The sequence below is a fragment of the Aotus nancymaae genome, unplaced genomic scaffold, assembly GCF_030222135.1.
Source record: "Aotus nancymaae isolate 86718 unplaced genomic scaffold, 86718_ANA_hifiasm-v0.15.2.pri h1tg000010l, whole genome shotgun sequence".
Lineage (NCBI taxonomy): Eukaryota > Metazoa > Chordata > Mammalia > Primates > Aotidae > Aotus > Aotus nancymaae.
The window spans coordinates 42,559,559-42,575,591 of NW_026988421.1; the positions used below are offsets into that span (position 1 = coordinate 42,559,559).

Below are 16,033 nucleotides of genomic sequence, written 5' to 3' on the forward strand. Positions count from 1 at the left end.
ACAGAAAACATCCTAGTTACATTGGTGTAAAGTTTATACTATTTATTAATGGCCCATAGGATCTCATTACTAAAACACTGAAGTGGGAGTCTGTTTTGGTAATTGTCTAATATTTACAGTTATAAACCTACTGAGAATACTTTCAGAAACTAGCTTTTGTGCTTTTAAGTTGGTTACAGTGAATGTTAGTGTTGGGTGTGGTATGCAGCAAGGACACAGGTTTGTGAACCGTGACAACTCAGTTGTAAAATTAATGCCAAGTGCACCTGTAGTCCCAGCTGTTGGAGAGGATCACTGAAGCCCAGGAGGTGGAAATTGCAGTAAGCCAAGATTGCACCATTGCACTCCAGACTGGGTGACATAATGAGACCCTATCTCTAAAAATATATATATATATAAAATTAAAGCCAAAACATTGAAATAGTTAGTGACATGCAGATTTGGAACTGAGAATAGAACACAATGGTATATACCCCACTGTTCAGAAAATAGCTTCCAGAAATTCTAAGAATGACCAAGATAAATAGGGGATTGGTTGTATCCAGTAAAACAAAATCATTTGCAGTCATGTCTAAGGGAGATGAGGGTCATCTATTGGGCCATAGTCATAGACTTATAAAGAATACCAGTTAGGATTCTGTTGGTAGCAACCAAATCTAGCTAACCTAAGCAATAAAGAATTTATTTGAAGGATAAGATCAAAGGGAAGCTAAGGAACCAGACTTAGGATAGAAACTTAACCCTCAAAGGTTTTTTTTAAGCAGAAATTGCTCAATAATCTTGCTTTTATTCCTCATCGATTAAATGAACTCCAGCTGCTTACAATGCCCATTTAGGATTTAAATGCCTGGACGTTGAGTGTGCAAACTCAGGCAAAAATCACCCCTGGCAGTCTCGGAGCTTTGAGAGGACTTGCCAGGAACTACTTTGGCTTAAATGGTTTGAGGCAAAGCAGCTGGGTTTACTGATTCAAGACTAAATGCAAAAGGAGAGGTAATTTATTCAAAGGAAATTGTGGGGAAGACTGTTAGAGAAACAAAATCTGACAAATGACGGAGTGGTTACTTGAAGCTGTAACACTGAAATATGTTGGGTGTTGGGTATATACTAAGTGAAGGGCAATATTATAACAAGTGGACATGCTGGAAGTATGAGCAACTTATGTATGTGGTTTGTGTGGGCAGGCCTTCAGGGACTCTTTCTTCGGATCCCATAAGCTCCATTTCCACTTGATGATGAATACTACTTGGCTTGCCCATCTCTGTCTAGATGGGTGGTGAACAACTCTGCATGGTAAGCAAAGGCTATCTTCTGCAAATGAAATCTCTTAGGCAACAGCTATCAGAAGAGTAGCTGTGGTAGTCTCTGTTTTAGGAAGGTGTCAGAGCTTTATCTGTCTTTAGTCAGATAAAGGGGTTTCAGAGAGAAACCTCTGCTTGCATCCTGTTTACCTTACTAAGGTATAGTATTTACATTTCCTTTAGAAAAGGACAGCTTTTCAGAGCTATTCATGCCTGCAGTTCTCAGAATAATCAATTTGAAATATGCCAAAGAAGTATATTCTGGGGTGGCATATTCTGGCTTCCTCCCATACCATTAAAACTTTAGACATAAGAATTGACTGACCTGGTGCCTATCCAGTTTGCTGGTTTCCTGCCTATAAGGAAAGTTACGTTGAAAATCAGTGGTAGACCTGAAAGTCACATAATAGAAAACAGGAGGATAAGGAGAAAATGAACTTGCTCTTCCCAAGTAACCAAGATTTGTTTCTTCTTGCGGGGAAGACGATTGGGAAAAATATTGTGGCTTGATAAAAATGTTGATAAATATATAAGGTTTGCCATCATCTGACTAAATGATATTATATGCCTTTCAGGATCTTTGAAAAAGATCCTGAAACAGTTTGGCATACTCCCTCAGCAACACTGACATCTTCTTGTATTTACATGGACATTTCCGAACCACTTTGTCCTACTAATTGGCACTAGGAGCCATCAAGTAACATCTGGGGAGAAAAGGGGGGGCTACAAATGGCAGCTTTGAATTGGCTATTTACACCAGTTTTATTTGGGGTGAGGATCAGTAGCAAAAACTGCGTGATGCCTTCAGGATAGAAGGGAAGCAGGGACTCACAGAAAAAAGCTGCAGGCCTGAAGGCTGCTGAAAGTTTCGGTGATAATAGGTAACCCTTTCTGCATTAGTAGAAAAGAAAAACCCAACTGCTTCCAGCCCTGCTGGTGAAACTCCTTAGGGACACTTAAAGAATAAGATCTGTTCCTTTGAGGAAAAGGGAACAAAGTAGCTTTTTTTTGAGACAGAGTCTCGCTGCGTCGCCAGGCGCCAGGCTGGAGTGCAGTGGCGCGATCTTGGCTCACTGCAACCTCCGCCTCCTGGGTTCAAGCAATTCTTCTGCCTCAGCCTCCTGAGTAGCTGGGACTACAGGCGTGTGCCACCACGCCCAGCCAATTTTTGTATTTTTAGTAGAGACAGGTTTTCACCATGTTGGCCAGGATGGTCTAGATCTATTGACCTCGTGATCTACCCGCCTCGGCCTCCCAAAGTGCTGGGATTACAGGCGTGAGCCACCGTGCCCAACCACAAAGTAGCTTTATCTCAAAAAAACACCTGTGATGAAGTTCTGGGCTGAGGAGGGTCCTGAGCAACCCAGCAACCACCAAAAATGTCATTAAGTGCTTGGCTTAGACCATGTATCTTACATATCTAGAGTACAATTTAGAATATGATAAGAATAGGCCTGGCGTGGTGGCTCACACCTGTAATCCCAGCACTTTGGGAGGCTGAGGCGGGTGGATCATGAGGTTAGGAGTTCAAGACCAGCCTGGCCAACATGGTAAAACCCAGTCTCTACTAAAAATAGAAAAATTAGCTGGGCGTGGTGGCATGCGACTGTAATCCCAGCTACTCAGGAGGCTGAGGCAGGCAAATCGCTTGAATCTGGGAGGCAGAGGTTGCAGTGAGCTGAGATCCTGCCATTGCACTCCAGTATGGGTGACAGCAAGACTCTTGTCTAAAAAAAAAAAAAAAAAAAGACATGAATAAGGGCAAATAGTCTCAATTATAATGTTCAAGAGAGTTGCTGCTGTCTCACTCCAATTATACAAAGTCACAAAGCCCCAAAGCCCTTAAGTTGTGTGATCAGCCCACACCCAAAGTTAAAGGCAGAAAAGACTCAGCCTTCACTCTGAGAAATTTATTAAAATAGGAACAAGCATCAGTTGTACACAGAAATAATCATTTGCACTAAGCGTTGTACTAGAGCAAAAGAGCAGTTTTAAATATATTTTTAAAATCACAAAATATATCTGGTTAAGGCACTATAATCCTGTCTCATGTTTTCAATAAATATGCTGGGTTTTTTTTGTAAGGCAGTAGTAACTGAGTATGTGAGTATAGGCACTGTACTATTAAGACAAACTGCTGTGGCCATTGTGTATAATTCTCAAAAGAACTTTTGTTAAGATTAGCATTTTTAAAAATGAGAATATGAAAATTATCACAGTTTTCTCTTTCCAGTTTAGGTCTCTTCCAGAGAGACATATATTAAAAGGTGCTGTTTCTTCATATATTCCTTGGCAACAATGAATTATGCATAAAGTAAAAACATTGCCTCTCAGGAAGTAAAGTCATCAGATGTCTCAGAACAGCTTGAAATCTTTGGAATAGTTTTATTTTTTTTTTCAACTGCAATAAAATAAGTGGAGTTTAGAAAACTCGACCTTTCAGTATCCAAGCTGCTTAGCTTTGCTAAGCAGCCGAGGGGAATCTGATCCAGCTCCTGTGTTGTCTGGTGCAGACAGGGCACCAGACTGGGAGTCAAGTGGACTGGGTGCTCTTTTACTGACACCAGTACTTCCTAACAATGGCAAATTGACAGTTTTGTTACGGTGCTCAGCAGCTTACAAAGCACATACATGTGCATCATCGCAGTTTGTTCACCTGTAAGATGAAAGGGTTGGATTCTGTTTTCTGTGGTCTTTTCTAGTTCTAGTGCCTTGCTAGTCTGATAATGTGGATTATTTTTTATTACAGCTGACGCTGCTGCAGTCAGGCCCAGCCTTTCTGCAGGACACAGTGACCACAGCAAAGAGCAGGAAAGATACCTTTCCATGACATTGCCACATTGTTTGACCCCTCGGTGCAAATCCTTTCATCAAAGCACTGTATGCTATTAAAAAGTCACTGTTTAACAGGAGTTACATTATTCACAGAAGGCCATTAAGACTTCTCTTATTAGACAATATAACTTTTGTGTGTGGCAGAAAGAGGCTTTACAAATTTCTAAGATTAAATTCACATTATTGCACATTTTGTTTCTCCAGTCAAGTCTTTAACGTAAGATATTTGGGCAGTAAGGCTTTGTACAGGCATGAGGTAAAATATCAGGAAGAATCTTGATGTGAGCCACACTTCTTTTAGAGTGAGAAAAAAAATTTTTTTTTTTTTTTGGTCAGTTATACAGAAGAGGATGCTTAATCTGACATATTCTACAACTGGCAAATGACATTGGAAGAGTGCAGGTTGGCAAGACATGCTGGAAAATGTATTCACTTTTTGGCAAGTAACTAGACACATGGTCAAACAAAGCCTTAAGAAATCTGAGACCTGCCTGCTCAGATGCAGTAGAGAATACATAGAGTTAATTTTATTCTGCAATGCATAAGAATATTGCTTTCACCTGCAAAGATTCGGTCTTCAGTTTGACTTTGTATGTGTATATATATATATAAGTTGACTTTATAGACACAACTTTTACTTCATTATAAAAGATTAAAATGCATCATTGAGAAGCAATTTAATACAAAGCATGTAATCATAAAAATAGAAAAGGTAATCAAAGAGCACTTCAGAAAGAACTCCAGAGCCAAAGGCATTAGTTCTTCTCCAGGGACCTGTAATAATCTGTCAGGACCTTCCATGCTTTGGGGGCCATGAAGCCATCTGGGGGATTCTCTCCTTCTCGGGCAAGCTTCCTCATACGAGTTCCTGAGATGAAGTCAAACTCATTGTGCCTGTTACAGAGTAGCAACAAAGAACTCAGTGTAGGTAAACGATATCTCCCTTAAGGATTCCTGGAGTAGGTTATAGTTTTTGAGACCCACATTCTTTCTGTAAAATGCTGCATCTTTGAAAGTGGGCAGTCCTCTAAATCTTCAGGAACTTGCAGAAGAAAAGGTAAATAATGGTAGCTATCCATTCAGTATTTACATGCACCTATACTGTTCCTGGGAAGTATCTTGAGGCCAGAGACTGTCTTCTATTTCTCTGCCTAATTCTGTGAACCCTCAGCATGGGAAGCAAGTGCACCATAAATACTCATGCAATCTCTTTCTATGTTGCTTCCTTTCGCTTAGTGTGCTAAGCACTCCGTGCATGATTAAGAATGCATGTTGGAAGAGAAGTATTTATGGACCATCTACTATATGCAAAAGACTGTACTATAACTTTAGGGGACATAAAATGTATAACACCACCTCTTGACTCTCAAAAGACCCATTCCATTTGGGAGCATGTGGCAATGCACTGGAGAGTTTTTCAAAGGGCCCAAATTCTGCTTGTTCATTCCTGTTACACAGATGTCGATAAAAGAATTTTACTCTGAAAACCTACCTTGTTGCATCATAGAAGTCCATGGCTTTTTTGGCTTTGTTGTAGGCAGCCACTCGGAATGGAATGATTTCCACAGAGGTGAGGCCAGGGGCCATGCTCAAGACCTTGCCCCCTTGAGTGGGTTCATACAGGTCCTTCTTGGTGTCAGGATGGGGCATTCCTGCAGGGTCCCTGCCCACAATGTAGAAATTGGCCCCTGCAATCATCCGGGACCTGCAGTGCCACTGGACCTAGGGAATGTCACATTAGGGACATGCTGGTTATTGTGGATCAACTCTGTGAGTCACAATTTATGGAGACACCTTTATTCTGCTTTAAAAGTAATTCAGCAATGTGAGTCAACTAAGAAATGCAAGAAAATCACTGAGGTTCTAAGACTCCCAAGCACTCTTCGTGCTTTGTTATATTAGGTAGGATAGGCGCCCTAAAGATAGGACTCCTCCCTCATAACTCAAGGTTGTATTTCTTCATCTCTTCTCCAAATAGGCTGGCAGGCCAAGAACACTCAAATCTTACTATTCTACAGAACTAGGTGGATTTTACTTTCCAGTGCCTCCCTAGTCAGAATAAATCGCAGTTTAAAGGAAATTACAAACTCCAGTATCTCATCTGACTGCCGTTAATGAACTAATTACCTTTCACATGCAGCTGCTGATTCCAGTTCAACATAACACTTGCCCTCTTTAAAGCTCAGATAGCAATACAAAGGATGGAGAGGAGAGCTAGGGGCCTGGAACTTTGATCTGATTGAAGAGAATTAAGTCATTAAACTCAGTTTGGGGCATTCCAAAGGGTTGAGACCCTTTCTATTCATCATACTTGTGGCAAACTCTTTCAAATCCACTACACTGGTGGTGCAGTGGGACAAAGAAAATCTCTGTTTGATAAGCTCACTGTGTTATGATAAAAGGGTGACATTTATCTTTTAAAGATATCCTCTCCCTTCTAATGAAGCTCACAGGGCATAGTGAGGAACTGGAACTTCTGAAATTGAATATTAGGTTAGATACAACTTGTCCTATAACCCAGTTAAGAAGTTTCATTAGCCACATCATTGACCTGGCAACTTCCATATTCTCAAAGGCAATGTATAATAGCTTTGATTTGATGTTTCTAGCATTTTTCAAATACTAAATGGAAGCAAAATTAAGTTTGATAAAGAAGAGAGACCGAACATTCCAGAATGTGCTCATGTGGAAGCAGAAAGGATCCCAGAGACTCATTTACTCTTCTAAGTAAAGTTTGAGTCTGCATTCCTGAGTCCCAAAGCCCAGCTCTGGGAATTGCTCACCTCTGTGGGTCCAGCATATAACATGGGAGACGGAAAGATGGCAACAATGGTTGACTCGGGATCCAGGACCCCTTCCTCGAGCACAGCCGCATGCTGCTTCATCCTCCAGTCCAGAGGCACATCGTCATCCTTGGTCCAGCCGCCCAGAGGGTGCAGCAGGAGGACCGGGTGCTTGTAGCCCCTCTCTACGAGCCTGCGGCGAGTGTCCTGCATCAACAGTGCATGGCCGTTGTGGACAGGATTGCGCAACTGGAATGCAAACACTGCGTCTGGGAGAGGAAAGCAGAAGAACCAAGGTCACAGAAGCGCATGGCGTCATTTCTCCACAAGAACAGGAAGGACACAGCTGTGTTTATTGTTCAGTGCATTTGCTTTTTATTTTTTGATACAGAGTCTTACTTTGTCGCCCAGACTGAGTGCAGTGGAGTGACCTCGGGTCACTGCAACCTCCGCCTCCCGGATTCAAGCAATTCTCCTGTCTCAGCCTCCTGAGTAGTTGGGATTACAGGCGTGCACCATCACACCCAACTAATTTTTGTATTTTTAGTAGTCAGGGTTTCACCATGTTGGCCAGGCTGGTCTCGAACTCCTGAACTCAGGTGATGTGCCTGCCGTAGTCTCCCAAAGTGTTGGGATTACAGGCGTGAGCCACCGCACCAAGCCTGTCCACTGGCTTTTGATAAATCAGCTGCAGAATACCCCTGGGACTTTGGGGTGCTAATCCACCACTAACCAACACCAGATTGCCAAGAGAGAGATGAGACGCAGAGGCAGCAGGCTCCTTAGGGAGAACCTAACTCAGGAATGAAAACATTTGTTGCCAGGACCTTTCCTGTACACAAGGCTCAGGCAGGGTCAGTGTTAATTAGTCCTCTTGTACTAGGGAGCCTGGAGGGAGGTGAATAATTGTGAGGAATGTTTTCTGGGGCCCGTGCAAGGGGCAACAATCTAAATATAGAAAAAAATTTCCCCTTCACGTTAAAGAAATCTCCAAAACTACTCCACTTAGTGATGGACTCCTGAGAGACTTAATTTTTTTTTCTGGTAATGAAATAACTTTTATGTCTATAATATGAAAAACTTGAGAAATACAGAAAAGCCCAAAATAGAATATAAAAATAACCAATAGTCCTATTATTACTTTTTCTCCCTCTTTTTCAAAATATATGCAATAAAGAGTAAAACTCTCTTGGTCCAAACTCCATCCCCTGGAAGTAGCCACTGTAATCTGCAGTTTGGGGCCTGTGCTGTCAGAGACTTTTCTGCTTCTACGCAGAGAAGTAGGTTAGGGATTTTGGAATTATGATGATACTATTTTCTAAAATATGATTATGCTCTACATATTGTTCTGCAATTTGTTTTTTTAACAATAAATATACTTTAGGTATCTTTCTGTATCAGTGAATATTTTGAACTGTTTGTTGAATAGTGTTCTAATATATGGATGTAGTACAACTTTATAAAACTTTCTATATTATAGACATGCCAATAGCAGATGTTTTCAGGTTTTTTTTTTTTTTTTTTTTGAGATGGAGTCTCTCCCTGTAGCCGGGCTGGAGTGCAGTGGAGTGATCTTGGCTCACTGCAATCTCCGCCTCCCAGGTTCAGGAGATTTTCCTGCCTCAGCCTCCTGAGTAGCTGGGTCTACAGGCACCCCCCACCATGCCCGGCTAATTTTTGTATTTTTTAGTAGAGACGGCGTTTCACCATATTGGCCAGGATGGTCTCGATCTCTTGACCTTGTGATTCGCCCGCCTCATGCCTGTAATCCCAGCACTTTGGGAGCCCGAGGTGGGTGGATCACTTGAGGTGACGAGTTCAAGACCAGCCTGACCAACATGTTGAAATCATGTCTCTACTAAAAATACAAAAATTAGCCGGGCATGGTGGCGCATGCCTATAATCCAAGCTACTTGGGAGGCTGAGGCAGGAGAATTGCTTGAACCTGAGAGGCAGAGAGGTTGCAGTGAGCCAAGATCGTGCCATTGCACTCCAGCCTGGGTGACAGAGCAAGACTCGTTCTCAAAAAAATAAAAATAAATAAATAAATAAATCAAATGCACTAGGGCTAGCTTACATACCAGCATTCATTTCTTTACATTTCTGTTTGAGCTCCAGAGGTGTCAGACGGTATTGGTCCAGCCCATCATTCCACCTTATTCTCTCCAGCACCTGAAGGTCTCCACCAACCAGCCAGTCCCCACTTTCCATCACCATCTAGAAAGAACGTTATTATGATTGCTAATGATTAATAGTGATTTCTATTTTATCTGAAAAATTTTCTCCTTTTAGACCATTTCGGGTTACAGTTAAAGAACTGCCTTCAATTCTTCAGCATTTCTGGCACAGTATTTCTCAAATTTTTAGTCTCTAGAACCCTTTACGCTCTTAAAAAATTACTGAGGACCCCCCACCACAAGCTTTCATTTTTGTGGGTTATAGCTATCATTACTTTTCATATTATAAATTTAAACCAAGAACCTTTAAAAATATTTATTAATCCATCTAAAGCTAACATTAATAAACCTATTGCATGTTAATGTCACATTTTTAGTGAAAAATAAACATTTTCCTCCCCAAATGTAGGAAGTATGATATTGTTTTACATATTTGCAATCTTTTTCATGTCTGACTTAATAGAAAACAGCTGGATTCTCATCTACATCTACGTTTAATCTGTAGTAATACATTATTTTGGCTGAAGTATAAAAAGAAAGTCCAACTACAGGTAGGTAGCTGGAAAAGGGAAGAGGATTTGGATAGTCTTTCTGCATAATTACAGATATTTTTATTTGATACTACACCAAAACTCAACAAGCATGTTTCTTAAAGGTAAGTTGCATTGTGGAATCTGAAGCCATATTAATGGACTTTTCATACTCGGTTACATTAAAAATTGATTGTGCTTTGGATGAATGATTTACCCATGAATGATTCTGAAATATTATACGTTGGCCAATTAGAAACTATTAGTTCGCTGAGTCTAAGTCTTCCAAATGTTGACATATTTCATTACAGGATTTTTAAACACACACATTTGTTACTATTACTACCAGTCTCATCAAAAAGTTTCTAAGTACTGGGAAGCTGCCGAGCTTATGGTGGCAAATAAAAATCTTCCAAAAATCTTTTGCTTGAAACCTCAAGATTTATCATTGGCAATGAATACTCTCAGCTGTTTTCCTTGAATTATCGGGTTCACTTAAAATATCTACCAAATATTCACATCTGAATAACCATAGTTTATCACTCATTCTTTCAAGTAAACCTGGTGATCCATGAAAAAAAATAGTGGCTAGTTTTGCTTGTAGCACAAAGCATCGTACTAGTACTTCTTAAGACAACCACTGCACATTGGTAGATTAGCAGAAGTGCTTTAATGTGTACTTCCTCTTTTGTAATGGAATGTTAAAAAGACACAGACTCAAAGGCCAAGATTTAATCATCATTTTTACAGCTTCATGAAGAACACTCTTAGGTGAAGCTAGCATTGCTTTTACTGCAACTGCATGGTGATGATAGTTGTCACTGTCTTGAGTCTAAAGTGCCAGCAGTTTTAGCCACCACTGCTTTTGTACCAGCAATTCAAATGTCAACACAAAGAAAAAGGCAAAGAATGTCCTAGTATTATGAACACAGTTTTGAGCTTGGGGATTCTCTAAAAGGTCTTAGGGACCCTCAGGATTTTGTAAACCATACTTGAGAACTGCTGCTAGCACATTCCTAATACAGTGTGATGTATCTTAGACTATTTTCAATAAGGACCTAAATTAGAGACCCTGGGGGGAAAATCAGACAAGTTGTTTTCTACCAGTTAATTATTGTTGAGCGCAACTTCTATGGATATTCTCAAAAGAATCAGCCTTCTTCAATTATATACGATTTTAAAACAAAAAATCTCCAAAGAGCAGCAAAAAAGTAGACAAATCCACGTTTAAGGCTAAACATAGACTAGTCGCTAAAACCCTATTTTTTCAAATAATCTTTGATGAGGGTACCAGGACCACTCAATGGGGGAAAGGACAGTCTGTCTCTTCAACAAATAATATTGGGAAAACTGGATATCCACATGCAAAGGAATTAAGTCGGACCTTTATCTTACACTATATGCAAAATTTAACCCAAAATGGATGAAAGACCTGAAAGTAAGATGTAAAACTATTAAACTCTTACAAAAAAATATAAGGGAAAAACCTTTATGATATTAGAGTTGGAAATGATTTCTTAGACATGACATCAAAAACATGGACAACAAAAGCAAAAATAAATTGGAACTATTTCAAACGTATGTGCATCAAAGAATAGAGTGAAAACGCAACCTATAGAAAGTGAGAAAATATTTGAAAATCATATTATCAGATAGGTGTTAATATCTAGACTATATAAAGAACTTCTACAACTCAATGACAAAAAAATTAACCCAATTAAGAAATGGGGAAAAGACTTGAATATACATGCCTTGAGATGATCTACAAACGGCCAAAAGCATGTAAGATGTTCAGCATTATTAATTATGAGAAATGCAAATCAAAACCACAATGCGATATCACCTCCCAACCATTAGGATGGCTACTGTTAAAAAGCAGAAAATGGCTGGGCACAGTGGCTCATGCTTGTGATCCCAGCATGAGCCAAGGTGGGTGGGTTGCTTAATAAGCCCAGGAGTTTGAGACCCGCCTGGCAACATGGTGAAATCCCATCTCTGCAAAACATAAAAATTAGCCGGGTGTGGTGGTGCATGCCTGTAGTCCCAGCTACTCGAGAGGCTGAGGTGCAAGGATCACCTGAGCCTTGGAAGATTGAGGCTGCAGTGAGCCATGATTGCATCACTGCACTTCAGCTTGGGTGACAAAGAGAGACCCTATCTTACACACACACACACACACACACACACGAAAAGAACAAAATTACACAAAGAAAAAAATAGCAAGTGTTAGTGTTGGTGAGAATATAGAAAAATAAAAATTGGAACACTTGTACACTGTTAGTGGGATTGTAAAAGGTGCAAGCACTATGGAAAACAGTATGGAGTTTCCTCAATGAATTAAAAATGGAACTACCATATGATCTAGCAATCCTACTTAGGGGTGTATATTCAAAGGAAATGAAAGGGTGTTGAAGGAATATATGCATACTCATGTTCATAGCAGCATTATTCAAATAGCCAAGAGGTAGAAGCAACCCAAATGAATGGGTAAATAAAATGTGGTGTATACATACAAGGGAATATCATTCATCCTTTGAAAGAAAGGAAATCTGAGAAAACACCAAACATCTGTTTGTTAAAAAAAATGAAGGAAATCTTGTCACATGCTATAACATGGCTGAACCTTGAGGACATTACACTAAGTGAAATAAGCCAATCACAAAGGGCAAATATTACATGATTCCACTTATGTGAGGTATCTAAAATAGTCGAATTCATAGAGACAGAGAGTGGAATGGTAGTTACCAGGGGCTGGAGGAAGGAAGAAGAGAGGAGTTGTTTTTGTTTTTGTTTGAGACAATTCTCACTCTGTCACCCAGGCTGACATGCAGTAGATAATTGCAGCCTCTACCTCCTGGGCTTAAGCAGTTCTTCCACCTCAATCATCTCCTAAGCAGATGGGACTCAAGCACGCCACCACACCTGGCTAATTAAAAAATTTTTTTGTAGAGACAGGGTCTCACTACGATAACCAGGTAAGTCTCAAACTCCTCAGCTCAAGCAGTCCTCCTACTCTGGCCTTCCAAAGTGTTGAGATTACAAGTATGAGCCACCATGCCTAGCCAGGGGCGTTGTTTAATGGGTATAGAGCTTTCATTTTGCAAGATGACAAAGTTCTGAAGATCTGGTTCACAACAATGTGAATATACTTAATATTACTGAGTTGCATACTTACAGATGTTTAATATGATAAATGTCATGTGTTTTTTACCCTAAATTTCTTTTTTTAAAAAAAAGAACCATTTTTTAACTCACTGAGGATTTTGTTGAGGTTACTAGCAATACTTGCACTTTTCTATTCCCAGTCTCAGCTGAAAATGTGACTTCAGAGAAAGGTGGGTGTGAGAAGCACCTGGAGACCTCGAGAAGAACCACCTTCATAGTATCCCACACATTAGATGTCCCAACTCTGGCCCCCTTTGGTTTTATTCATCCCATAAAGGCAAGGAGACACTTGGTAGGAAGACACACCCAGAATTATTACCTACTCTTTTGATCATAATCGGGGTACCCAGCACTCTGGAATTTCCTGCCCAATCAACTCTGAGCTTGCTGCTAGGGCCTGGGAGAGCTTTATCTCCCAACCTGTCTTTCCAGGGTGGACCACACACACTTAGAACAGCCCTAGTTCTGAGGGTGAGCTAAGCAGAAAGGGTCTACAGAGGTTGTGGATAGAGCTCAGGCATGCAGCTGGGGTGCCCACAATCAATCCAGAGGACCCACACAGCACAGGAGGAAGCCAAGCATAACAGGAGAAGGGAGAGTTGGTGAAAGGCCAAGGGTCAACGCTCCACACACTACCATATTCTGATGCAGAACCCAGAAGTCTAAATTTGAACCTGGCTTTCCAGTTTGTGATCAAGGCATAATTGTCAAAGTAGAAGGATCAAACATTTTTTATTTAGCAGTTTGTTATACATGTAATTTTTAAATATGATGCATGGATCTCCATTTGTATTCTTGCTCTGGACCCATAAATGTTAGGAGTGAGCCAGGGTTGAAGAATGGTCAAACTAATGAAAAGGAAAAACATGACAACCTTTGTTTTTTTTCTGTAAGTTTAAATATGTTCCATCTGTTATTGAATTATAGTCAATTACAGAGCTGTGTCTCTCCTGAGTCACTGATACAAATGCTTACAATCTTACTCCTCAGTCACAATCCTTCCCCTAATCAAACCCCATATACCTTTCACCACTGTACAAAGACAACTTGGTTACCTGAAATGTTAGCAGAGACAAGGGAGGCCAGAGTGAGTGAGAGAAAGCTGATTTGAAATGCCTAGTAGGAAGACATGAAGATAGTGGTGGTGGACCTCGTTCACAGTCCCTGTTATGGCCAGATATTGGGGCTTACCATGACCTGCATTCCAGAAAGTTTCAGGGAGTGGGGGATTGGGATAGAGCAGTGGTTCTAAATAGAGTCTGATTTAGTCATTCCTGGTGACGTTTGACAATATCTGAAGATAATTTTGATTGTGACAACTGCAATGCTACTGGCATCTAGTGTACAGAAGCTAGGGATGCTACTAAATATCCTACATTGCACAGAACTGCCCTCTCAATGAAGAATTATCTAGTCCAAAATGTCAATAGTGCTGAGGCTGAGAAACCCTCAGCACTGAGGGTAGACAGAAGGTAATTACGCAAGGTGTTTGGTTGTGTTTTCATGGCCTCTTTTCTAAACTCTGTGCTCAGTCAACAAGAATAGTTTCAAATACCCATACCTATACATATACTTTCTCCTCACTGCTTAGAGTTGGACTATCAACACAATTTTGAGTTGACCCCCAACCCCCTGAGGATGCAGTAATTTATTCTGGACACTAGGGGTCCACCCGATATTGCTCTATCTATTGAGGAAGAGGGCATCAAACCAAATTCATCCACCACCCAGCCTAAAAACCTGTCTGTTTGAAGAGAAATGTTAAAATTATGCGTTTGGCATTTCTGTGATGGGGAGGGACAAAGAGCATCTCTATCCCCAAGGTGGTCCAGCTATTGCCAGAGCAGTGTCCAGCTGTCAGGAAGGGAGATCCAAGGGCTCTGCTTAATTTCCCAGGGCTTAGTGGCCTAGAAGTTCCCGCCCCTCCAACCTTCCTGCCAAAGAAAGCAGGGGGGCCACAGCTAGAGGATTTGCAGAACTGTGCACCGAAAGGAATGAGGATCAGGCTTCAGAACCCCGGTGAAGTAGCAAATAGGGAATTGGGCTAGGAATCACACACGACGAGAATGCAAAAAGGAGAGGGTGAGCTCAACCACTAGGGTGAAGACTAAGAAAGCTATGAGGAACAGGCTCGAGGAGGCCAAGGAGAGGAAGACTCAAAAGAAACAATCTGGAGAAGATGAGGGAATGCACTAACTGGAAAGGGAGGAGCAGCTGAGGGTGGGAAGGTGAAAAGAATGCAAAAAGGGAGAGGAGAGAAGGGAAAGAAACCAGAAAGAAGGAAAGAAATGATGAGTTCAGGAAGATAAGGTCATGATGAAAGGGGGCAGATAACAGAATAGAATCAAACAGAAGAAAAACTAATGCATACAAGAGGAGAATATATATATATGCACACACACATACACATACACATACATTTTCTCTTGTGTATATATGTATATATGCACATTCATTTCTCTGATATCAGCCATAGTCAAACAATCTGGGACTTTAAGGAACCTGTAGATAATGTAGATTTAAATGTCCTCATTTCAGAAAACAAAGCAGTTTTACAGAGGGGAAGTGGCCGAGTTCAAGTGCACAGGGCTTTCTTACCAAAACCAGGACCCAAATCTCAGACTTCTGCAAGCCATATTATTCTTCCCACTGCACCCACTGCCTCTCATCAGTGGCCCCCATGTTGACATTTCAGCTTCACCTGTCACAGGTATGAACAGGGAAAGTCCAAGTTACTCTGGGAGGACAAAGAAGGGGCACTCAGTCATGCTTATGTGTCATGGGAGTCAGGGCTGACTTTTGAAAGGAGGTAATAAGGTGCAGATGCAGAGGTGGAAGAAACAGTGTACCAGGTTGAAGGATGAGTACGTGTAAAAGTCAGAGAGAACATGATCGAATGGGCAGCTCTAGAAGGACTGGAGGAGGGAATATGTTGGCTGGTGGTGGCAAGAGGCTTTGCAGTAAATCGTATTTTTTTGTATTATTATTAGTAGTAGTAGTAGAGACGGGGTTTCACCATGTTGGCCAGGATGGTCTTGATCTCCTGACCTCGTGATACGCCCGCCTCGGCCTCCCGAAGTGCTGGGATTACAGGCATGAGCCACCAAGACTGGCAGTAAATCATATCTTAATAAAGGGGTTTCCAAAGAAAGGTTGAATAATTCACTTTAGCTAAAGAGTGGAGATTAGGCGGGAGTAAGACAAGAGACAGGGAAGAAATGAAATGTCCTGACCCAAGATGG

General features: G+C 41.0%; 1 protein-coding gene across 2 annotated transcripts in view; it reads right to left on the reverse strand.

Moving 5' to 3' along the window:
* Positions 1–3,196: 3,196 nt before the first annotated feature.
* The window catches only part of PAPSS2 (3'-phosphoadenosine 5'-phosphosulfate synthase 2), a 90,754-nt gene continuing 77,917 nt past the window's right edge, over positions 3,197–16,033 (reverse strand). For both annotated transcript variants that reach the window (XM_012467571.2, XM_012467570.2), the window contains 4 exons: positions 9,001–9,136; positions 6,920–7,188; positions 5,629–5,858; positions 3,197–5,030 (listed from right to left, as the gene is read on the reverse strand). In XM_012467571.2, coding sequence (XP_012322994.2) covers positions 4,892–5,030; positions 5,629–5,858; positions 6,920–7,188; positions 9,001–9,136 — 774 coding nt within the window. In that variant the 3' untranslated portion in view covers positions 3,197–4,891. The remainder of the gene's footprint in view (positions 5,031–5,628; positions 5,859–6,919; positions 7,189–9,000; positions 9,137–16,033) is intronic.